Below are 24,665 nucleotides of genomic sequence, written 5' to 3'. Positions count from 1 at the left end.
GTGTCTTCCAAAGGGTAGCCCAAAGGCTAGATTTCATTCAGATACACAAGAAGTGATTTTAATACTCATCCCTTAGAGTATGTTGTAATGAAATTGGAATTGATCCTGAAAGCACAGATGCTCTTTGGAAAACTCATAAGAAGGCGTTTGTCAAAGTTTTCAATCTTAGGGTCAAATTGTCTTATCTGTTGGTCCCTCGATGGTTTGCAGGAGTGATTGTTAGGATGGAAGGCCCTCAATACTGATTTTACATGGAAGGGAGGAGCCAAAGAAGAGGGAGAGGCTGAGGACTGAGGAGACTGATGGATCAAAGCCCTTTAGGAGATGAGGGAGAGCCTGTAAGAGGAGGGGCCAACCTTGAAAAGGAAGACTGATCCCTCGGTAGCTGAGACCTGGGATGAGTATGTGGAACTAGTCAGTCTGGCACATCTGGGTTGGGCTGGAGCAGGGCAGAAAGTTGTAGAATTTCAAACCAAAGTCCTCAGGGAAGTAAAGGCAAAGCTTTCCCCTTGTGAGTGAAGGCCATGGGAGGAGGGAGAACAGTAAAGGAAGTGGCAACAACATAAGAGAATTGTCTAGAGACCAGGGGCTGACAGAGGTGCAGGTAAAGTGGTGATGTCTTGATGAGGCTGACTGAATTTCTACGCTTCTGTCTGCTCAGCTGTGTAACTTTGTCTTTCAGGAATGCTTATTCTTCAGGAGTCAGCTCCTACAGTGCCTTCCATGATTTCGTCCCCATACCCATATACTCTGCCTCCCCAGGCTGGGTGGGGTCTCGCTGGGGTGCTCCAGAAGCCCTGAGGGTTTCTTTCTGCTAGCAGCCTTCCCAAGGTTTAAAGGTCCCCTTTTGCTTTGTGTCCCCAGCCTGTGCAGGACACAGATATCAGCCAGGAGGCCAGTGCAGCAGGTCTCTGCTTCCCTCAGCCAGACTTAGGCTGACTGACTGACTGACTGACATAGAGTAAGTCTGGTTTTCCCGCTGGCTGCTCCTCCCCCCACCCCCTCTACCTTCCCCCCTCCCCCTCCTCCCTCCATCATCTGCTCCTTCTCTTCTTCCTTTGACTCTCCCCTTGGCTCTCATATGAGGCAAGTTCCACCATTTCTGCGAGGGCCCCGTATGCTTGTCCTCAGGCATGTTTCCCGCCCGTAAAAGGAGGCTAATAAGGCATCCTGTTTAGGGCTGTGGGGAGACGGGAACGAGGCCCCAAATGAAGCACGGAGCACCGAGCTCGGTGCGGTGACGGGGGCCCCACCCCCCTCAGCTGCCTCTCATCCCGCTACCCCGCTGCTCTTGGGGTGCCATCGCTAACTCACACGACATTTCCTCTCCGGGCCTCAGTTCTCCCATCTGTACATCACCACCCTCAGTGAGTTTATTTATGCCTCAGCAGACTGGGAGCCCCTTGAGGGCAGGGCCTGACTCCCCGCCCACAGCGTCCCCAGCACCCACCGCAGGGCTGAGCCTACGGTTGGGCTCAACCAGGGTTCATTCTCATGGCCGTAACTATTGTTTCTGCAGTGGTTTCTGTTACTGTAACCCGGAACCATGCCTTTAGCAGTGCATTGGGTGGCAGCCCACGGTTAAGAAATCCTGCTGTTAACTGGTGGTCCACTCACACGGAACCAGAAAGTTCTTCACTTCAGAGTCCAGTCACATCCTGAGGAGCATGTATGATTTTTCTATGAGTTTTCCCGGTCCATCCAGCCAAGGACCAACACAGAGCATGCGTCTGAGATCTGGCCAATGGGTCAGTCCCTGAATTAGGGCCTAGGGGCCAGGCCTCCTAATTGCCTGGAATATACACATCTCTTTAAAATATGTAGCCCCGATTTTACCATAAACAGAACTTTCAACATTCACACCATAAACATGTTTTGAGAGTGGGCTCTGGGCCAGACAGTGGAGGCAGAGCAGGGAATGGACCGAGAAGCCCAGAGCTCCAGGGAACGTCTGTTCTAGTCCTAGTGGAGCTGGTGAGTGCAGACATCGGGCACACAGAGAAATCTGTACCATGAGGTGAGGGACTGAATAGTGACTGGAAGAGAACCAAGATAGGATAAGGGAAAATCCAGTATTTTTCATGGATGACCTCCTCTCTGAGAAGGTGACATTTAGGCAGATGTGAAGAGGGAGGGGAAGTCAGCAAAGATCTGGGGGAAGAGCATTCTGGGCAGAAGGAACAGCAAGCACAAATCCTCACACTGAAGACACTCGAGATGTTCCAAGTCTAATAAGGAGACAGATGTGGCATCAGCAAGGAGAAGAGGGTAAGGAATGACGTCAGAGAGGCACCTGGATCAGGGAGGGCTTGGTTAGCCCTGGTCAGCAATGGGGATTTCATTCTAAGTCTGCTGGGGGAGCACTGGGTGTTCTGAGCAGGTGACTGCCATGACCTAATGTGCATTTCAAAGGATCATATGACCATGTGGAATGTAGACTGGGGTTGGGGCAACAGGGAAGGCTTTTGAGAGGCTGGAGCATTGAGGGTGGCTCAGTTTGGGATGGGAATGGTTGTTTTGGTATATATTCTGATGGTAGAAGCAACAGGACGGGACAGATATAGGAGACGAAGGGAAGAGGCATCAAGATTGACTCCGCGGTGTCTACTCTGCGGAACCAGGTGAATGGTGGCACTGTTACCTGAGGTGGGACGCTGGGGGAGAGCAGATGTGGGGGCAGAAATCACAAATTTGCTTTTGAATATGGTGACTTGGAGATGCTTTCTGACATCCAAGTGTAGAGGTCCTAGTAGCAGTTGGACGTCAGGGCAGAGGCTGGGCTAGTGTGCAGCTTTGGGACTCAGCACAGAGTATTTAAAGCTATGGAACTGGCAGAGGACACCAGGGAGTTAGTGTAGACAGTAAGGAGGCCCCGGACAGAGAGCACCATTAAAAAAAAAATCCAGCCACCTCTCAGTGGAATTGCATAATTCAGACTGACATGGGCTGTAAGGGGGCAAGCATGTAGAGGGATGGGGGTCGCGGGAGAAGGAGGAGTCGAGCCTGGGGGCCCAGATCTGGGTAGGGCAGAGTTCTGGGCTCCAAAGGTAGGAGTTGGGCCTGGGCCAGCCTCTGAGTCAGGATAGTTGACAAAGCACAGATACAGAATCTTATGGGCCTTGGTTCTCATTTTTGTAGCCACTGCCTAGCTGTGAGGTCCTGGGAAAGGTCCCTCAACTTTCCAAACCTTGGTGTTTGTGGCTATAAAACAGGGCCAGTAGCACTGGCTTCTCAGGGATGTCGCCAGGGTGGGTGAGCAGATCACGCCCAACACCCTGCACGGAAGGAGGGCCCGAAGAGGGTGGGTATCAGTGGATGGTTGACACCGGCCTTCTCCATGTGAGACGTGAGCTTCAGTGCCAAGCGTGTGAATCAAGATCTTTAAAACAAAGAGGAGCACTTTCCAGGGTTTCCTGTGGAGGGGCTTGGACGACGTGCTTTACCACGCCTGTGGGATGATGACTTGGTTCTCCTGGGACTCCGGAATCTGGACTCCAATGGTCTTCCCAGTTCAGGCATGTCCTCACAACAAAATCTGCAGGCTTTTTTTTTTTTTTTTTTTTTTTTTCTTTTAAAATAACTAGGACTGTCATTTTGGGAGTGTTTGAGCCATATCCTAGAAGGAAAATTATACACAGCTCACTATGTAGTTAACACAGTGTGAACTGGATTTAATGGTTCTGGAGTGGCGCGTCAGTAACCTCTGAGTGGGTCTTCCATGCCCCCGTACAAGTGCACTGTAAGAGTGATGACCAGGCAGAACACCCGTGACGATCTGGTATGGATTCTTTTTCTCCTTATCCTGCCTGAGGCTATTTGTGTGGCTGACTCCACTGGCCTGGTTTCCTAACGTGACCATCTGATCTATCCAGTTGGACTCAACAGGGTACAAAAAGGAAATGACTTTAATTTTGTTTTTCCCCCAACTGCTCCCCATATGCTCTGTCCTCATCCCTCGATGACCCCTTGTGGAGATCTAATAGCTTTCCTGTCACTATCAGGTATTAGAAGAGTCTCCTTTTCATGTATAAAAGGCTCACCTCTGGTCAAAGTCACTCTAAATTTCTCATCGTTTCCCCCTCAACCTCTTCCCCTCGCTGGAGGCTGCAGTGGCTCCTGCAAGGCTGGGCAGAGAGGCAGGATGAAAGGAGGAGAGATGCCAGTGCCCTCTGTGCAGTGGGTGTCCAAATGCTGGCTCTTTCTCTGGTTGGGGACAATTGTTCGGATTTCTTCAGCACCACCGAGCCTCCTCCCTGATGTGGGCAAAGCCCTCCCTGGCTGGCCTGTTCCAACTCCCCTGCGGCTCCTGCTCTGTGACTCCACTCTTCATTGCCCCTCCCAGTCCCACTCCCGAGGGTCCTCTGGCCACGACTGTACCCACAGGTTGGCTGGCTGGGGAGGGTGCTGTGTGGGTGCTGGGCCGGTTTTGCTGTCCTTCAGCAAGTCCTCCAGGGATGGTCTGATTTCGTTCTTCTGAATTGGGACACATTGTCTTTAGCTCTGAGGCCTCAGCCCTAAACTTGCAGATTCCAGGAAAAGTTGTAAGTAACATAGAATTATAGATTAGCTCTTTTGTCTCAAATGCTCGATTGTCAAGTAAGGGGAGGGGTTAAGTGTGCAGGTTCTGGAGTCTGACATTGGCGAGGTGACCATGGGCAGATCATCTAACTTCTTAGAATTTCAATTTCCTCATCTTCAAAGCATGAAAATAAGGAACTTTACTCTTAAAGGTGTTGTGAAGATTGGAAATATTCTTTTTTTTAAAAAAAAAATTAAAGTATAATCAGTTACAATGTGTCAATTTCTGGTGTACAGCATAATGTTTCTGTCATACATACACACATATATTTGCTTTCATATTCTTTTTCATTATAGGTTATTACACAATATTGAATATAGTTCTTTGTGCTATACAGAAGAAACTTGTTTTTTGTCTACTTTATATATAGTAGTTAGTATTTGCACATCTCAAACTCCCAATTTACATTGGCACATAGCAAACCCTCAACAAACAGAGGCAAGCATCCGTGCATTTCTGAGGAGTCCTCGCTTCCTCCAACCCAGCCCAGACGTCAGTTCTTGCTAATCCAGAGGCGGCTCCCTCCCCCGATTCACCTGGCCTGCAGGGTTCTCTTTGATAGTAACGCTTGGCACGCCTGAAGCAGCATTAGTTTATGTGCACCTTGCCACAATCCTGCAGGGTGGATATTATGTCACTCTCAGTAACAGATGACGAAACTGAAGCTCAGAGAGGTTGAATCCCTTGTAAATAGCAGACCTGGGATTCCATCCCAGGCCTTTCTGATTCCACGGCCTGCACGTGTTCTACCACTCATTCTGCCTCCCTGACCTCCTTGCTCTTTGTCCTGTCTCTTTGTTCCTTCTGCCAAGAGCTCCTCCACTCTATGCACCTAACAGGGCACCCCTCTGAGTGAGGACACTTCCTGCTTGAAGTGCACCCTGGAAATGGCTCCCTCACTGCTCAGTAGAATGACGCTCACTTCCTGTGTTGCATAAGAACACATCCCCAGAGCAGCAGCTCGGAGATTACATTGACATCATCCACTTCCTGTCTACTATTATTGAAGTTATAGAAAGTAGCATTTTCATGAAAAGCATCTGATGAGTGTTGATTCAGCATCAATCTCGTGTCCAACGCTGCATCAGTCATGAAAGGGAAGGTGTTTTCTGATACGAAGACTAGAATCTATTTTGAGAGATAAGGTATGCAAAAAAACTGCCCACCATGCCAAGATGTATGTGGCAGACACCCTGAAGAGGTGCAAGGAGTTGGCACCCCAGGGACTCAAAGGCAGGTCGGTCTGATGTCTGGGTGTGTGGGGAAGTGGAAGGTCTGGGAGAGATTGTCACAGAAGGCTGCCTGGGAAATCTGGGGCTAGTCTGAGCCTTGAGAGCGCGTAGGGTTTGGATGGGTGAGAGGAAGGAGACATATCTGGTCAGTTTGCAGCAAAGAGTGAGCAGGGGCCCAGAGAGGCGGGAACCCAGCATGGGTGCAGGCACAGTTCTTCCAAAGGAGCCTCTCTTTTATAGCCATGAGCCTCTTTGCTCCCTGCTTAGGGGATTTTTGTGACCCCATCCATCTGTTTGCAGTCAGCCTCAGGTTTGCTTTGAAATTCAAAAGCTGAAAGGGAAGTGCTGTGTTGGGGCCAGAGCAGCGGGCTGGGCAGCTGTCTCTGAGGAGGGAGCAGTCTTGTGGAGCGTGGAGCACAGCCGGCAAAGCACCCCTTCTGGTCGGCCTGAGTTCCTGTGCCGCATGGGCCCAGGAGCGCTCGGAGGGATGCTGGATGATTTGCTCCCTGGAGGAACTTCTAACATGGGCCAGCTCGGAGGGTGCTGCTGCCAAGCATGGAGATTCTGGGCTCCTCTGGCGGGGGCTTCGGGCCTAATCTGGACTCACAGCCTGTGTTTATTTCTCTTTCCTGCTCTGGCAGAGGGGCCCGGGCCCGCTGTGAGAGCTGGCCCAGCCCTCCATGCCTCCTGAATTCCCTGGCCCAGCTGCCCCCACCTCCCTGCATTCCTCAGGATCCTCAGTATCCCAGAGAGACAAGATTTTTTCCATCTTCCCGAATAAAAGACTTTTAGTGACAGTCACTGATCAAATCCAAAATCCACAGCAGGGACTTCCAAGTCGTGCTCCAGGCCCCTTACTTCCCTCAGATGCACGTCCCCAGAGACCACCTCCTAGCTCAAATCCTTTGCCTGGGCCCCAGACGCCTCCTCTAGCATGTCTCCTTACCCTCCTTCCCTGACATTTATAGTCACTGAGGGTTCACACCCACCTCTTAGGGAAAAACCCTCCTGGGTGGCTTCCTCTTACCATCCAGTCTATATCCCGCACTCCCATGGCAGCTCTCCCTGCCTCCCATTCCAAACAGCCCTGAAGCCTGTCTCCACGCCACAACCAACCATGTACCCTGGGTGTGCCTTTGGACGTCTGTTTAAAGATGGGCTGAATGTGGTTGGTTCTAACGTGGGGCTGGAGCTTCTCACCAAGCCCTGGAGACGTCCAACTCCCCTTTAAAAGCCAGTCAAGTTGCTGGGCTGAGAGCCGTGAAAGGCGCAGGGAGTTGGTGAGCTTTAGCATTTGATGCAAACTCTTTAGAGGGGATGGTTTCAAAGCCTGGGAGCTGAGCTAAGAGGCTGGAGGGTGGAAAATGACCCTGACATTCCATCCTGTCAAAGCTAGAAGGCTCTCTAAAGCACATCTGCTCTAATTCCCACATTTTTCAAATGGGGAAACTGAACCTCAGAGAGGGGATGCCATTGGCCTGGTGTTATTTATGAAGTCAGTGGCGAGGCAGGACTGGAACCCAGTTTGGGGCTTGAATTAACCATAATCTCCCACCTGTACCCTTGGGGTCCCTGAGTGAAGGTTGGGGGATTGGGAAAGTTCAGGGCACCTGCTTCTTTCCTCTTCCAGCAATTATACTGACCTGCATTGATGTGGACTTCACGGATACGGAGCATTTCTGATCCATTGTCTCAGGTGATCACCATTCCAAGCTAGAAAATTATCTCTATCCCCATTTCCAGGATGAGGCAGATAAGACTGAGGGTTAAGTCACACGCTTTTTGCCATATACCACACTACCTCCTTATCCCTTGAAAGGTGCTTGTCTCTTGGAAAATCATGCAGAAAAGGCTGGGGTGGAAAATAGGATAAAGGGCCTTTAGCTCCAGATCCTAAGGGCTGGTCCAACATCACAGGACCTTCCACTCCTCATAGTGGACCGACACATGTACAGCAGGGGTTCTCAGCCCTTCCAAGTTGAACGTCCCCTTTTCTTACACGATTTTATGATGCTCCTTTCTGTGCCAAAATGAAGTATATGGATAATATCATACACCTACACATGTGATTTTAAAAAATAATTTAATGCCTTAACTGAAAGAAAAAAATAAATAAGAGGAAAACGGTCGATAATACAATAGTCTGTAACTTGGTATGTTGATGTTGGGCATAACGACACTAGCAGACAGAATGCAGGAGTCAAAAGCCTGCACCTGTCGACTAAAAAAAATGCATAACCTAAAAGTGGAGAATTGTGTTTTATTTCTTGGACAAACTGAGGACTTATACCAAGGAGACAGCCTCTCAGATAGCTCTGAGGGACTGTTCTGGAGAGGTAAGGGAGGAGTCATGATAAACAGTTTTTGCAACAAAAACTAGGTAGTTGGTACATCAAAAGATACTGTTAATTAAAGAAAAACCAGACAGCTCAAGTTAGTGAAATTAGCACTTTTCTATGTCTGAGAAGACAAGAATCTAGGCTCATTGAAATCATTGCTTTGATCTGCACCTTAACTATCTAGGGCCAGTATCCTGTTTTTTTTCCATCCTGAGTGCCCTCAAGGTGCACAGCTGTGCTGCAATGACTGATGGTGGCTTCATGACCGAAACATCCTCTGTGTACTGATACGGCATGGAACGACATTCTTTGTCCGCACACCTCTTTGTTGAGTCACTGAACATGACAGCTGAAATACAGAGGGGTACAGGAGCATTGCTCTGATGCTTCTGAGCCTGGTCCTCTCCAGCTCCCAAATTGAAGCCTTGCTCCTCCATGTCACCTGTTCAGAGCCCAAGGTCACAGCCCAAGCAGCACTGCCCCCTGGTGGCAGCTTCCAGATGGCAGGAGAGACACCAGCACCAGCCAAATTCAAATCCCTGCTGAGGTTGTCCCCAGGGAGGCTTCCAGTTCTGTGCCTTTGGGTGTGGCTCAGGTGGGCTGCTCCAGAGGGTGGGGAAGGAGAACTTGGCAGTCAGTTATCATCAGGGCGCTTCCAGCAGTGCTGCCCAGGCCCTTCCACGCTGCCCCACCATCACAGAGGAAAGTCCCTGGGACCACGAGACTTCCTGTGTCATTGTGTCACTGGGACCTGGCTCAGGCATGAGGGGAGGGAGGGCTCAGTAAATACCCTCCTCCTTTGTCATCTTTGTCATCTTATCACAGCCACTACAAAGGACTCAGAGCTCTTTGATTCTACAAACACAGGTGTGTCCATTTGATCCTAAGCCCTCATGGTAACTCTGTGGGGTCAGGGTTATCCTCTCCCATTTTGCTGATGGGAACACTGAGACCCAACGGGAGGAAGAGGTTGGGCTCAGGCCATCAGGCTTTTACACCACATCGTGTCACTTTGTTCTAAAGCTACCTGTGGCTCCTTGCTGCCCAGTGCCTTGCAGTGGCAGCCCCTTACACCTGACTCCAGCCCCGCGGGAGCCCAAGCTCCTGCTGCAACCTCCTCTGCATCCTCCAGGTTCTAAGGCAGTTAGGTCTCCTCAGTTATGCCTCTAAGGGCACAGATTCCTGTGATAGTGGGCATAGCTTTCCCACCAGCACATCTGAGAGTTTAGGGTTGGGACCAGTCTCAGGCACATATCCCTTGGCATGAAAATAAATGCCCAAAAGTCAACCTCGCTCCTCCTCCGACCTCCTCGCTTCTTGCCCTAGTCCAGGGCCCACCTACACTGGCTCCTCCACAGGGCACCGGGCTGATTTGCAAAATCACAGATCCATCAAATACCATAATGTCAGGGGAACAGAGAACTCAAGCAGCGAGAGTCAGGGGCACACAGCCGACCTCAGGGGCTCCCACTGCTTTCCTGATAAAGAACTAACTTCTAAATGTGCGCAGTGAAGCGGTCCAGGCCTGCCCTTGCCCACCACTCGGGCGAGATCGCCCTTAGCTGCGCCTAGAAGCTGCCATCTGGGGCTGGAACATTTGCGGTCCTCCAGCTGGATGGGCTGCCTTGTGCCCCCACAGCCTGGCTGCCTGCAGGGGCAGCAGTAACGACTAACACATGTGTTGGGCCTTTGTTTCTGAAGCATTTTTACATCTACTTTCTCATTACAACCTTATTGCAACCTATGCCATTACAGAGATGAGGAAAACGAGGCTGAGAGAGGGAGGGATCACTTGAGGGCAAGGCCAAGGCCAGGCCCCAGACTCCCTGAAGACCAGCCCATGACCAGGGCTGAGCCTGCAGAACTTTTGTCAGAGGAGGAGGGGGGGAGGGGCTGCTCTACTGAATTTGGGGAGCCAGGCAGGCAATTCGCATGTTCAAGATTTCCTGGGAGGAGGAGCCTGCTTGCTCTCAGGAGTGTCCCCATCCGTCTTGGCTCGCATCCCCAGCCGCAGCCTGTGCTGGGAACCCACCCTGGGGCCTCCTTGCTCTCAGGGAGACCCTGCTGTGTTCCAACCCCAAACTGTCCTGTTCCTCCACCTGGATCTTCTCTCATCTGGGTTTCCTTTCTCTCCATTCGAGCCTCTTCCTACTACTCTCATTCTCCTCTTCCTCTTTCTCAGGCACGGTCTGTCCGTCTGTCTCTTCCTCCTCTCTGTCTCTCTCTCTGCGGATCCCTCACTCCTTCTGGAGCCTCACTTTCTGTATGGTTTTCTTTCTTGTTCGCCTGTCTCCTCCTGCATTCTTTCTCCATTCCTGTTGCTGTCCTGCTCGGCCCCCTTTCCACCCTTCCCAAGTCTCAGGGAAGAGGAGATGATTGGAACTAGGCAGGGACCGTCTGGGGAGCTTGCGGGTCTCCAATCCTTGCCTGGGGACTTGTGTCTTCAGGTTGGAAATTTTATCATTCTTATTTTGCGACTGATCAGGGAGGAAGAAATGGAAAATACAAAGAGAGAAAGCTCAGGAACCTTTTTTTGCAAGCCCAGAACTGACATAAAACGGGGTTTTATGAATATTTTCTGAAAATAATTTCTTTTTATGATGCCTTAACAGTGGCTGGCCTGGCTGGCCTGGCTTCCTGGCTGCAGCGAACCACAGCTGGAGGCCCCCACTGGAGCCCCTCTTAACCCAGCCCGGCCCGAATGGGCCAGGCAGCCCTGGAAGATTCCCAGCTGGCTCAGTGAGCCCTGGAGCTCCCACACCCCTCAGCTCACGGGAGCCCAAGGCTGGCAGGTCTAGGATTGTGATTTCTGTCCACTTGTAACCCAGACATGGCAGAGTATTCCAGCTCCAACGTCCCTGGTTAAGATTGTCCTGGACACCCAGCTCTGTGGGTGGAGTTCAAGCCCCACCCAGACTTGGTGAATTCCATGGGGCTTACATTCATGTGGTCTTCTTGGCCTCCAGCCCCCGTCCTTGACCTTGCCCCCTCCGCTTCGTACCATGTCAACTTAGCAGTGAAAATCAGCCCCTTCCATGGCCCCCCTGCCATCCCAAATCTTCACAAGCAGTGGAGGACGCACCAGAGATGGGCAGAGCGGCTGGAGCTGGGGCCTCACTGCAGCCAGAAATGACTATTGCCTGCGGGTTTTCTCCCCGCCGAGGCACCACTGACCCACCTCCCTGTTTCTATCTTCTCTTCCCAGCTCCTTGCTTCTCTTCCGTCCTACTCTTGATTTCTTCTTTCTCTTGCCCTCCTTTTCAGAAGCAAAATGACAAAATCCTTTCTCCTGGCCATCAAAATGACTTTCCTTCCACCTCCTTTGAGGTGGGAGAAGGTGCTGGTTTTCCATCCTACCTTAGGCGTCCCTGGACGCAGTATTCCAAACAAAGACGGACGCTGCTCTTTCTCAAAGGAATTTTAGGCTCTACAATTTGCTCCATGTCCTTTCGTGCATATAAGAAGACGGAGGCCCAGAGAGGGGCAGAACTTGCCTGGGGCCACAGAGCTGGCTGAGGCAGGGCTGGAGCACAGGGCCTGCAGTCCTTGGCATGCGTGCATCTGCGGCAGGACACTGAGGGTCTCTGCAGGGTTGGCTGTAGGGCCCGAGATGCTCAGGGTTGGGAGGGAGGGGCCTCAGAGGATATAGAAAGATGGAGAGGGAGCAAGGGCACAGAGGCGTGAGAGATCAGCAGAAAGAGAGACAGAGACAGAGGAAGACAGGGCGGCCAGCCGGCCAGCCTCTCCCCTGGGGTAGGGGTCCCTGCCCCGTCACCCCCCATGTCAGAGAATCCCTAGCTCCTCAGCATCCTGTCCTGGTCCTGGGCAGCTCTCCCCCACCTCCTGGAGCTTCCTCCCCGGGCCCTGCTCTGATCTTTCTAGCTACACGGAGAAGCCTCCAGTCTGGGGCTGCCCTACAGCGATTTAGGGCTGAGATGGGGTCCTCTAGAATCTAATAATCTAATACCAGAAGGGGCATCTGGTTTCTCCCTGGAAGAGCACGTCAGTGGGAGCCTGCCCAGAGCTCAGGGCGGGAGGGGTGGGCCGGCGGTCCCAACTTGGGAGGTGAAGACGTGTGAGTGCATTGGGTACGGACTCTTGGTCTCCCCTCTTGCTGCCATATGGAGAGCAAACCGGCTCTGAAAAGTCCCTGGTCCCCTCAGTCACCCATTCCATTGTGTCTGAAACCCCATTCCTGGGCCACATCTTCTCCTCCAGGGGGCACTTGACCTGAGGGCCACATCCTCCAAGGAAGGACAAAGGCTCACTCTCCCGCTGGGCGCCTAGGTGGGTAGATGACAGAGGCTTCTTTTCCTGAGAGCAGCTGGTGTACAAGGGGCAGAGAACCCAGGGTCATGGGCCACAGCAGGAATCTTCACATCACTGATGCCAACCCTAAGGACCATCGCACTGGGGCAGGGTGGGGAGCAGAAGGCTTCTTCTCCGGACCTCCGTCCAGAGTTGGTGGGAGGGACAGAGGTCTGGGCAGGCTCCAGGACGTGGAAGACGCTCATTGCACTGGGCCTTGGATGGGACCTCACTTCACCAATCTGGCCTGTGAAACAGGGATGCAGAGGCCTCATTGCCCAACTCACAGGCCGCAGCCCACACAGGACAGCACGGCATACCTGGGTAAAAGTTAAGAGAAGAGTCTTGGAGCCTGACTACTTGGGTTCCAATCCCAGCTCCAGCAATTACAAGCTGTGTGATTGTGGACAAGTTTCTGAACCTCTCTGGGTCTCAGTTACTTCATCTATAAAATAGGGATAAAGAAGAATAGTTGTGAGAATAAGGTAATTTAAGACATAAATGCTTAGAATGTTGTGCGATGCATAATAGATGTTCAACCAGTGTCAGCTTCTGGTTGCGTTATCACCTCTATCTGGGGCGGGGGTAGGCCCACCATGTGCAATCCACACTCCTCTTAGTAGGAGCCAGTGAGAACTTGGTAATCGCCTCGGTAAAGGCGCTAGGGTTTCAGACCTAGAGACCTCTCCTATGACCTCTCAGGCAAGTGCCCCCCTCCCCCACCAAGTCCCAGTGGTTAAATCGCTTGCCTGGGGGACCTTGCAGAAGCACACCTTGGGCAGATTCCAGCCAGCTAACACTTGAAGTGTGACATCTGATATGATGTAGAAGCTGTATTTTTTACCTGAGGTCTTTCCTTTCTTCTTCCTTCGCTTCGTCCTTGACTGAGTCTTTCTTCCACTAGATGTCAAATCCTATGCTTTGACAACACAGAGATGACCACGCATGGTGCTGGCCCCAGGAAGCCAAGGGGAAGGACAGGCACATGCAGGTCATTTCCCCACAACCCAGGTGCACAGTGAACAGGGTGCTGTGGGGATGGAGGGGAGGAGGGCCTAACTGGGTTTGAAGAGTCTCAGAAGCCTTGTGGAGCAGATACCACTAGAGCTGGGTCATGCAGGATGTGTAGGAGCTCAACAGAGCAGTGAGTGAGGGGCAGAGATGCGGAAGGATAATGGGCGCCAGGGGAACAGCGTGTGTAAAGGCAGAGGATAGGGAAGAGTAGGATGAGTTCAGGAAACACAGAGGCAGCCAGTGGCCCTGGAGTGTTGAAAACCAGGAGAGGAATGGGTAAGATGTGAATTTCACACTGCAGACATGGGCAAGGGCCAGAGGACCCGGTGTGACATTGACCCTTGTTCTGGAAACAGTGGGGAGACACGGTTGAGTTTTAAATTCTGGGGAGGTGCGTGGTCATTGTTGTGGTTTATAGAACTCTCTTTGGCTGCAGGGGGGAGAGTGGGCTGGAGGGGACATGGCCGTAGGTGGCAGGGGAAGGGAGGAGGCCTGGACTAGGGAGGGACAGTGGGGTGGAGGAAGGTGGGAGGATTGCTAAGATTAAGTCAGTAGGTGTTGGTGAGTGAGGAGTCAGAGAGGGGGGCCCCAAGGATGAAGCCAGGTTCTAGGTTTGTTGCTTGGGTGAACAGCTCCTCCAGGTCTGCAGAGAGCTCATCCTGGCTGGAGTGGGCTCTCTAGACCCTACTTGGCATGAGACCTCTCGAACTGTTAGACTCCTGCCCAAACCACCCTCCCAGAATCTGCCTGTATTTCTGCAGGGAAATGGGCCGGATCCGGTTCCTCTGTGTCACTGCCTCTGATGCTGGCTCTCCCAGCAAAGGCGATCTCCCCACACAGGGCGCTCCCTGGCAGGGGGAGGGGAGTGTCGGCGCACAGAGACAACACCTCGTTGAATTCATTACATCTTTTATTAATATATTATGCTACAAAAATATTTTTGGCAAAATAACATTAATAGCATCTTTCTTTGTCTTCTATTATATTCTTAAAGAACTCTTCATGATAATTCACAGAAGTGAGGGAAAGAGGTGATTAAAAGAACATCATGAATACCTTTCAAATACATTAAGATTTGAAGCTTGTGTCACACAATGAGAGACAGGTAGGGACGCCCTGCAATCCCTTTGAGGCCCAGGAATGGGGCAGGGGCACTGGCTTCCCCTGCTCTGGGCTAGAACAACTCTTGGCCAAGAGCCAGCCCTGCCACCCCAGCCACTGGGGGCCCAAGATGTCTGAGAGCCCTACTGGGACCGTCTTAGACTTGGGTCTTGCTGGAAGCCCAGCTTCCCTGCAGTGGGACTGTGGATAGAGGGGCCCTCCAAGGTGTGCTACTCTGTCACCCAACTCCACAGCAGCCTGCGAGTCCTGGGAGGAAAGCCAAATGCTGGGCTTAGGGAGTGGTGGCACCTCACCCTCATGGAGCCCCAAGATTGCGTACAGCGCTCCCCCAGGTCTCCAGAACAGCCCAGGTAGCCCAAAGTTTCCATTTGACAGATGAGGAGATGTAGGCTCAGAGAGGGACAGCAGTTTGCCCAAGGTCACCCAGCAAACTGAAGGACTTTCTAGAGTATCTCTGGAAAGGAAGAGCCCACATTTGGAGGAAGAGTAGGGGGAGCTGAGGGTGTGCTGATGCTCCAGGGAGAGGGCCAGGTAGGGCTCAGTGGTTCTCATGAATCCCTCCTCCCTCCCCTAGTGTCAGGGGCTGAGGGAGGGAAGGAACTCTGGGTTGGGACCAGGGGCCTAGGCTCCAGTCCAGCCCTCCCCCACCGCCCAGAAGTCCCCAATCCCAGGGAAGCAGGCAAGCCTGCCAATTCACCTCAGGCCTGGTGGGGCTGCTGATGAACGGAGGGGCTGGGGTGCCGGGCTGAGGGGATGGACCGATTTCTGAAACTTACTGGTTTAGACAGCCAGCCTGGGTGATTTTTTTGGCTGCTTAGATGAATTTTTGGAAAACTAACAATGTTCAAAGAACCTGAGCATTAAAGAGCCAGGAGGGACCCTACCCGACTCCCTCACCAAGACTTCAACCCTCCTACCACGTCTCCAGCCAGCGGGCCTGCCGCCACTGCTCACACACCTCTTGGACAGAATCTCCCCACCTGTGGGGCACCTGCCATCTGCCGACAGCTTTGGCTTTGCAGAGACCACTCCACAGCAGAGCTAAGGTATGCCTCTCTGTCTCCTTCATTCTTTTCTTCCTCTGTCCCTCTCCACAACTTTTTGAGGGCCATCTTTGTGTCCAATGAGGATACAAAGATGAAGGCCTGTGACCCTTGCCACCGAGGAACTCACAGTCCAATAGGAGAGCAGAGACACAGTCTCAACTCAGAGGGCTTCCTGGAGGAGGTGCTGAGTTGATCCTCAGAGGATAAGGGGCAAGAAAAGGGTGTTTCTAGGCCTAGGAAGTAGCACGTGTGAAACATCCCGTCTATTCTGGAAGTAACAAATAGGCTTCAGTCTGGCTAAGCACAGAGCAGGAGAGGTGAGAGGAGAGGCTGGCATGGTCAGCAGGGCCCGATCGTGGAGGGTGTAGAATGCCAGGCTGAGGGGCATGTCCCCAGCCCCAACTCTGTTCTCCGCTACACAGGATACCAGCAAAGCTGCCATTCTCAGGTGGACCCTCTCTCGTCATTCACGGTATTTTCATAAACTTTCCTTTTGGTGGAGGACCTTTCTTTGGGATCCCTTGTGACCATGGCCCCAGGCCAGAGACCAGGCAAATGGGACAAGTTTCCTGAGTCCCGAGGCTTGCGCAAATCTAGCTGAGGCCAGCAAGTAGATGACAGAGCATTCAGTGTAATGTAAGTGGAAAATCCACTCACAGTCTTTCTGTGCAAAGCCGAATTTGCCAGTCAGTACATGCTTCCATGATTCGCAGATTCCAGGTCTTTGAATCTCAGAGATGGAGGGGGCCTCAATGCGCTCTGTGGTTCCCCGCAACTTGACTCACACACCTTCACTGCCCTGCCTCACCTGGCTGCTGGTGCGTCAGGACAGCCCGGAGGGATTGGAGAAGACACGGCCACGCTGACTCGAGCCAGAAAGGCCCTTGGTCTCTCAGTCAGCTATCCTGAGGGACGGCACTCAGGGCCGCCACTGACATGCTGGCTCTCAGTCCTTCCATCTTCTCTGCCTGCCTCAAGGTCAAATGTGAAGGTCCTAAGACATGCACATGATGCTCTCAGAGCCACAGGGGCATTTTATGAGGTGTGGCATGTAGAAAGAATGTGCTGGAAAAAAAAGTCAGCAGTGGTGGATAGATCATTCCAAAGCGCGTGAGTGGCTGAAGATGAATGGTGGTTCCCTGGCCCAGGAAGGGAGGAGAATTCAAGTGCCCCAGCCACGCAGATTTCCGTACACATGTCTGAGGTCTTCTGGGAAGTAAGTCAGCAAGCTCAGTTCATTTCAAATCCTGGCCAGTGGGTGATTGTCAGGGATCTGTGAACTTGGGCTGCAGATGTCTAATTCACAATGCCTCCGGTTGTTCCGTCAGCACGTGTATATCTGATCAGTCGGCCCATCCATCTGCTGCCCATGCGTCTTTCTCTAAACACTTGAGTGATTGGTGGAGGGAGAGTTTGGACTCTCCCAACCTGCCCAGAGGAGGGACCCGGGAAGTCTGCCTGTGGCCAGAGGCCAAGGCAGGGTGACCTCTAAGGCTCCTTCTAGGAACCCAGGGTTGGGCTGCCTGTTCCATATTGATGATAAGTTCTTTTCCACCAAGAAAGGCAGCTAGATGTGGCCCCAGCACAGAGCCTGGTACCGCGTGTGCTAGATAATCACACACCACTTTCATTCACCTCTTTGGCCTTGTGCCTGGCACCGATCTGGGCAGGCGGTCAGGTGCCTGGACTGTTTACCAAATGCTTCTTTTTTAATTAACCTCAAGCTCCATCTTAATTCATCTTATACCACACTCTGCCCTGAACAGAGGGAAATCTGGCCTGTGTGTTTCTAATTCCTTTACACTTATCTCATCCAAATAGCACTCTGCACGATCTGTTTGATGTCCAACAGACCTTCTGAGCCTGCTTTATAAGTCAGTTGATTCCTGCTCAGAAATAGGAAGTCACATTTCTGCCAAGGGTAAACGGACTCTAGCCCTGGCTTGGGTCAAGTTCAGTTTATAGTGTGGTGCCCACGGGGCTGGCTGGACCCTCTGATGTAGAGCTCAGGGCTCCTCCCGGTCTCAAGTTTGAACACAGCCATCTGGGTCAGAGCTGAAAAGAATTCAGCTGCCTGCCAAGATGCTTGTGGGACCTCTGACTATCCAGAGCTACCCAGAATTCTACCGTCTCAGGAAGGAGACAGCCGCCAAGCTGGGCCCAGCAGCACTGGTCTAATCAGACACTACCAGGCCCGCTGGGAAGCTCATGGTGCAGTGGCACTGGGGAGCAATGAGCTGGGAATCAGCAGACCTGCCCAGCTGTGCCGCCTTGGGGAAGCGCCTCTCCTCTCTGGGCCTTATTTCTACTCTCACTATTGTTATCTGTCAAATGAAGGGTCCTTTCTGCTCTCAGGTTCCAGAACTCTGAAATTGATGAGCTGCCAGCCCAGAGAGGGTTCAGGGCTGGGAGGCAGCCAACCTGGGTCCTCTGCCTTCTTGGCCACCACTCTGGGGGCCAAGGAACTAGGTCTGTTTCTCTGAGTCTCAGTGGCCTGTCTGTGTTGGGCTCCTCGGCCTCTCCAGACCGATCACAGCTGTCCTCCACCCCCACCTCTGATTTGGAGGGAAAGTCTCTCATTGGCTCCAAGATAAGACCAGTCGGGACATGGGACACATGGCAAGGCCTGCTGCCTGAGCCCTTTGGCTAGAGGGACCAACATGATAACTTTGGCCAGGCGGTCTCCTTGGCTGGAGTAAGACGTGTGTGCTGGCCCACTGGGGTGAGAACTGCTTCCCTCAGAGCTTCCCTGGGCAAAGACCACATGATAGATCTAAGGCCACATTATGACTGGGTGACACTGAACAAGTCCTTTTATCTCTTATGGGGGCTCAGTTTCCTCATCTGTGAAATGGAGATGATCACATCTCACAGAACTGCCATGAGGATCCGTGATGAAGTGAATGTGCACAGCGCCTGCCGCACTGCAGGCTTTGGACAAAAGGCAGCTCTCATTCTGAGTATTATTATCACAGATTTCCCGGGGCCTATCCCTAAAACTGCCCTTCAGTGCCCACTCCTATCCTTCGGCCCAGCTTACTCCCTTTGGCCGTGGCTTCAGCAGCCTCTCCTGTAAGCCAAGGTGGATGAATGGTACCAGAACAGGGAGATCTGGACTCACAACCTGGATCTCCCGCTTGCTTTGTGACCTTGGGCAACCACCTTCCTCTCTTTGGTGAGTTTAACCAGCTCCGTTTAACCATCTGTCACATGGGGCTGAGGGACCACCTCCCTCAGCACCAGTATCCCTCCCCCCATCCCAGTGCTTTGGTCGAAACACTTACCAAGAGCTCTGGAGGGCCAGTTCACAGACACTCAGGGTTTTCAAAATAGCAGCATTCTCTTTCCTAAAGTATCTTCCCAGCCCCAGGATGCGTCCAGGGGAAGGAAGGACCATCAGCGTTCACATCTCTGGCTCCCAAATCCAGCTTCACAAAAGCTAAGACTGTCTGCCTACCCCTCCCTCTGAGGTCCCCACAGTGGGGGAAGCCAAACCTGGACGCTGGAGGCTTCCACTGATCCAGGAGCCAGCCAGTTCAAAGTCCTCATGAGGTCATAGATGTCCTGGCAACCTGGGTTCACCTCCTGGGTTGGCACTGGGGCTAGTTAAAGGGTTATTAACATTGGCCACATAAAAATAGTTTTATCGGTAGAATAAATACATTTTTTTGTTTTAACATGGACACATATTTTACAAAAGAGTCCCATAGCACTATGGGAAATTAAGATCCTTCTACAAAAAAGAAGATGTAACTCGGGTACAATAAAGCTCTAGTGTTCTAACGGATCCCATCTGGACTGCCCGTGAGTGTCAGGCACCCCTGCAGGTGCTGGCAGGGGCAGTGGGTGTGGCCGCAGACCCTCCTGTTGTTTCTCTGGCTTCTTTCTCTGCACTGGGCGGGCGGCCGAGGTCAGGAGGGCCGGAGGGTGTGCAGGAGGAAGGGGGCTGCGATGCTGGCCACCACGGCGGGGAGGAGGCCCAGGGCCGGCTGGGATTGGCCGGACACTGAGCTGCTGGCCGGCTCCGGCTCTTCCTGCTGCTGGAGCGGGTCAGAGAGCTGGAAGGGGGGCTTGGCGGTCCTGGAGCTGTGCGTGGTCTGGAGGGGTAGCGGGGGTGGCGAGGCAGTGGTGCTAGAAGGAGAAAACACATGGAACGTGGAGTGGCCGCTCGGTAGCCTTGACCTGGATTGCAGCCGTAGGGTTCAGATCCAACTTTTTATTGGATCTATTTTTTTTCTCATAAAATGGAGAAGGAAACAAGGGGCCCAGAGCCACACAGCTGGCCCCAGGTGTGATGACTCGAGAACTGGGTACCAGGCAGAAAGAAGTAAAGTGTTCTGGAGGAGATCCACCTGGGGTCACGCTGAGGCAGGCAACCTCCACACCTATACGTGCAGGTCCCCCGGGCCTCCTGCTGCCCTCCCCTCCCCAGTCTGAAATAAACACACAACAAAACAAAATGCACAAACAACCACACGATCTCACCCTCATGATCACGGCTACCTTATACTGAGAATCCACTGAGAGTCTGCACTTTACAAGCAGTATTTCTGGTCCTCAAAACAAACTTTCAAACAGGTCTCATCATCTCTTCCACCAGATGAGAAAACTGAGGCTCAGCAAGGCCCCTGGCCACAGAGGGGGTGGGGTGCCTCTTGGGGTAGGAGCCCTGGCTGGCTTCACTTTGCACAACCACAGGGAGTGCTGCTGACAGTGGTCCCTCATGAACTTATAAAAACAGAAGCCAGTTTTGGAGCTTGGCTCAAGGAAGCCCATTGAAAGTGATAGAAGAACTCAGACAGAGAGACAGAGAGTGAGACAGAAATAAGAGATTAAGTGTGGAACAAATTGGCAGGCTGAGGCCCGCACTTGGTGGCATCAGGAAGTGGAGGGGAGGGCAGAGGGAGGACCAGGTTACTGGCTCAGGCCCTGGAGATAGAGGAAATGATGACAGAGAGAGGGGCAGAGGGCAAGACAGGGACTGGGGAAGAGAGGGGACAATCACAGAGGCATAATAAAGAGAGGCCAAGGGGGAGAAGGCTATGGGGTGAAGGAAAGGGCTGGGCCCCAGAAGCGGGGAGCCCACGCCTGCCCTGTGCAGCGCCAGGCAGTGGGAGTCACACAAAGATGCAGACAGAACACCCGAAGCCCCGTCACACCAGAGGGCCAGGATGGCAGGGGAAGGCCAGGGGCAGGGTGCACACAGACGGGCCCCAAACAACCCAGTGTGGAGCTAGGATGGCCTCCCAGAAGAGGTGACACTGCAGTCAGCCATGAAGGCAGGGAGCCCAGCTTACACATGGCTGAGGGTGCTCCCAGCAGCGACAAGAGTACAGAGTGAGGGTCCTGTTCCAGCTCTGTCTCCAGCATGTAGGATATGTTAACCTCTGATCCTCAGGACAACACTACGAGGCAGGTAAGACTATTATCCCATTTCACGTGTGAAGAAACCGAGGCACAAAGAGGGTAAGTAACTCACTCCAGGACACACAGCAGGGACAAGATCTGAACTGGACACCCAGTCGGTGCTCACTAGCTGTTGATGGCTGGGCAGGAAGCTTGTCCTTCCCTGGGCATCTGCAGAGTGGGCGGCCTCCTCTATGTGGGACACTGCCCGCTCTCCAGTGCTTCCCCTCCCTCCCCGATGGGCTGTCGCTTCCAGGCCAGCTGGGAGTCCCTGCCCCACCCTGGCCGTGTTACCATGTGCTGGGCACAAGGCCCCAGCAACTGGCCATATCACTGTGGGAAGCCCTGTAATCATCACCGCCGCAGGTCAGTCCCACCACTGTGCTGGCTGGACCCTCTCAGCCTGGCTCGGCCTCAGTGGGGCAGGTGAGCAGAAGTGCCTGGGAGTCACTGAGCACACCACTGCCTGCACATGGCCTGGGACCTCTGCTCTGGGATTGCTGTCTGAGCACCTTCAGAAAAGGAGGGGCTTGTCACTCCCTGCTCTCTCCCTCCCTCCCTCTCTACACTGCCATGTCCCTGCATGAGGTCCCTGTCACCCTAGACTCTACAGTTGTGACATCTGTGTTCCTCTGTCTTTAGAAACTTCCAGAGGAGCTGTCACGCACCATGGACGGAGGGAATATGTCCCTGAACAGAGTGTGCAGGTGGAACCAGAGGGGAAGGGCAGACCAGGTGGCTCTGAACGCTCCTTATAACCCACAAAACCCAGCATGTCACGCCTCCCACCCCGTGCTGGACTTCAGAGCACCTGGGACCTCTCACGTGATCTGGTGCTGGCTGACCGCACGTTTCCCGGCTCTCCCTGCACACACCACCCTCTCCAGTCACATCTGATGTCCTGCTGCCATTTTCTGACTCACCTTTGAAGGCCTGACTCAATGTCCTCTTGCCTGGAGGCCTCTTTGATGTGCCCCCCAGCCCCTAATGCCACTTGGAAAAGCTGAAGTGCCCATAAAGCCTTGTACGTTCCGCACTGATCACACTGTGTCACTGGTACCTATTTATGCCTACGGGGTTCGAAGGGGTTTCCTGCGTAAGGTGCTTAGAACAGCTCTTGGCGCACTGTAAGCGCTGTATGGTGTTGACCATTTTTAGCACCATTTTAAATATGTTTGTGTCTGCATCACACCCTCCATTCGTAGAGCATTTCCTGTGCTTGATGCTATACATGTGCCATCTTATTATTACTGCCACTTCCAAAATGAGGACGCTGAGGCTGCAGGAGATTAGGACACAGATGTGCATCAGGCTATCTGCCCAGCTGGGCTGGGGCGCCGTCCCTAACCGCATAGGTGAGCAGGCGGAGACGGAGAGCCCAGCAGTGAAGTGTGGTGCTTCCTGCGGAGACCTCGTGCACCCGTGGGGGGAGGCTTGCCAGGGTCAGAGAGGAGGCCCCTTGGCCTCAGCCCTGGGAGGGGATCGTGCCCCAGCCCAGCAGGGTCACTGCCTCAGCCCCTTCCCTTCCTTTCTTTTCTAATAAAAATTTCCTCCCAGGGGCTGCCCCACTTTTCCAAACTGAGAAGCTGGGAGGCAAGGAAGGCTGGTCTCAGGAGAGGAGGCTGGGTGCCTCTTGGGATGTCCAGAGTGGGGGCCCAGGCTGGCCACATCCAGCCCCCACTGTCAGAAGGAAGACCAAGTGAGAGTCAAGAAAACTATGTCTCACAAGGCACCTAAAGGCATTTGCTTTCACACTGAAAACCAAAGATGCAAACTTCCCCTTGGAGCCTGACTGGAGGTTTTACTGCTTGGAAGGAGTCCCAGGGAAATGGGGTGAGGTTGAGGGGATGGACAGAAAGCCCCTCCAAATGACCCCCACATCTCAGGCCCACTCTGCTCACAAAGCCCAGTCCGGATCCACACCCCCCACCCCAGGCTGAGGCTGGGGGAAATCATCTCATGGCAAAGTGGCCTCAAAGCCAAGCCAAACACTGAGTGTTCCCAGGCTCCGCGGACGGCTGGCACCAAGAGGCCCCTCATGTGGGAAAGGGCCCTCTGCCCGGGTGGAAGGCAGAACCCTGCTCTAGCCCGCCCGATGCTCCCGTGTGTTGCGAGACTTTGAGCAAGTCCGTCCTTTAAGGCCTCAGTTTCCAAGTGTATACAATGAAGGAACAGGAACAGACCAATGGACTTTAAAATGTTTTCTAGCAGCAGAAGACAGAAGTGAGATCTTAGGCAGAAGCCCAAGGTAAAGCAGGAAAGCAGGGCTGGTGCCTGAGATGCTGTCAGCTGCCTGCCCTAAGCCCCCTCGGCAGGGCTTCCTGGAGCAGGGCCGCAATCCCGGCACCAGAGGGTCTCTGAGAGCCACCAGGGCTGGGTTTGGAAAGTCTCAGGGCTGTGGCTTTCTTGCAATACAAGGGTGGTGGGATGTGCTCTGGGCAACCTCCGAAGGTTCCATGGAGACAAAGTGGAGATGGAGCTGGGGGCATGAGGGCCTGGGTGATGGGTGGCCCTGCTGGCTGGGGTGGAACTTCCAATGTGATCTGGGCAGACCGGTCAGACACAGGCAGAGATCTAAAGTGACCGCTTGTGTCTGCAGCTCCACATCCTGGTATCTAAGGCCCACGCCAGCCTCCATGCCTTTGGCCCCGTGGTCTTCTCTGCAGGGAATGCCTTTGCCCTCCCCTCAGCCTCGCTGGGTCATTTTGACCCTCAGGGCCCCTAACCCCTCAGCCCTCTTTGGCTGGATTCCTCCCCAGGCACAGGCAGACCAGCCGCGGCTTCAGGGCTATTTTGGCTGCACCATAGTGGGGAGCTGTCCCTGCCCGACCATGAGCCGAGACTCTTCCTGCTCTAGACCCCAGCAGCACTGGACAAGGGCTGGGAGCCCAGCCCGTGGCCAGCCACTCCTGTTTAGCTGTGTGGTGCCCACCCAGGGGCTCTTTTAAGCCTAAGACGCTCTGAAGGCCCCAAAACAGGGAGACAGGGCGTGCGGCATCCCAGACCAGACTCTCAGTCCGCCACCGACACTGGAGGCAGCTGTTACTGAGTGTCACCAGTGGTCTGATGCCACTCAGCATTTCACAAGCACCATCTTTTTACTTGAAGCCTCAAAGCAAGTACGAGGAGGGGCTGGGAAGTCTGCCTGAATTCCTCTGCCTTTATCACTGTTTGTGATCCTGCTTCTCATTTCTCATGGAAGCATCTTCTACCTCTAGTCAGACGGGGCCCCAACCTCACGCAGAGACACTGAGCACCCGCTATGGTCCCAGGAGAAAGCCTGGCTGTGCCTGGAGAAACTGGAGCCCAAGAACCTTGGGGCAAGATAGCAGATCAGTAGGAGGCGTGCAGAGCATGCCCAGGGGCCCAGGGAAGAACACCATTCTCTTCCCTTCTGTGGGGGCTTGGATCATCTGCTCAAACTTCTGGGGAAACGGAGGCCGAGAAGGGCAATGGCCCTCTGCGCATGTGTGTCCTGCTCCCCCTGTGCCTGCATGGTGGCACCCACAAGGCTCTGCGTCCCCACGTACTGACGCCCACGCCTGCGCCTGGCTTCCGGCCGTACCCCGCACTTGGGGAATGCTCTCTTCCCTGCACCTGCCCCCTCGTAACTGAACTT

At 53.3% G+C, this 24,665-nt stretch overlaps 1 protein-coding gene across 1 annotated transcript in view; it reads right to left on the bottom strand.

The window, feature by feature from the left end:
- Positions 1-15,306: 15,306 nt before the first annotated feature.
- The window catches only part of TRABD2B (TraB domain containing 2B), a 212,250-nt gene continuing 202,891 nt past the window's right edge, over positions 15,307-24,665 (bottom strand). Inside the window, exon 7 of the mRNA XM_074376521.1 lies at positions 15,307-19,771. Within this exon, the coding sequence (XP_074232622.1) occupies positions 19,552-19,771 (220 nt within the window). The 3' untranslated portion in view covers positions 15,307-19,551. The remainder of the gene's footprint in view (positions 19,772-24,665) is intronic.

This window comes from Camelus bactrianus, chromosome 13 (genome assembly GCF_048773025.1).
Source record: "Camelus bactrianus isolate YW-2024 breed Bactrian camel chromosome 13, ASM4877302v1, whole genome shotgun sequence".
Taxonomy (NCBI): Eukaryota; Metazoa; Chordata; class Mammalia; order Artiodactyla; family Camelidae; genus Camelus; species Camelus bactrianus.
Note: the sequence above shows the minus strand (reverse complement) of the source record. Positions and strands in the feature narration are given on the sequence as shown.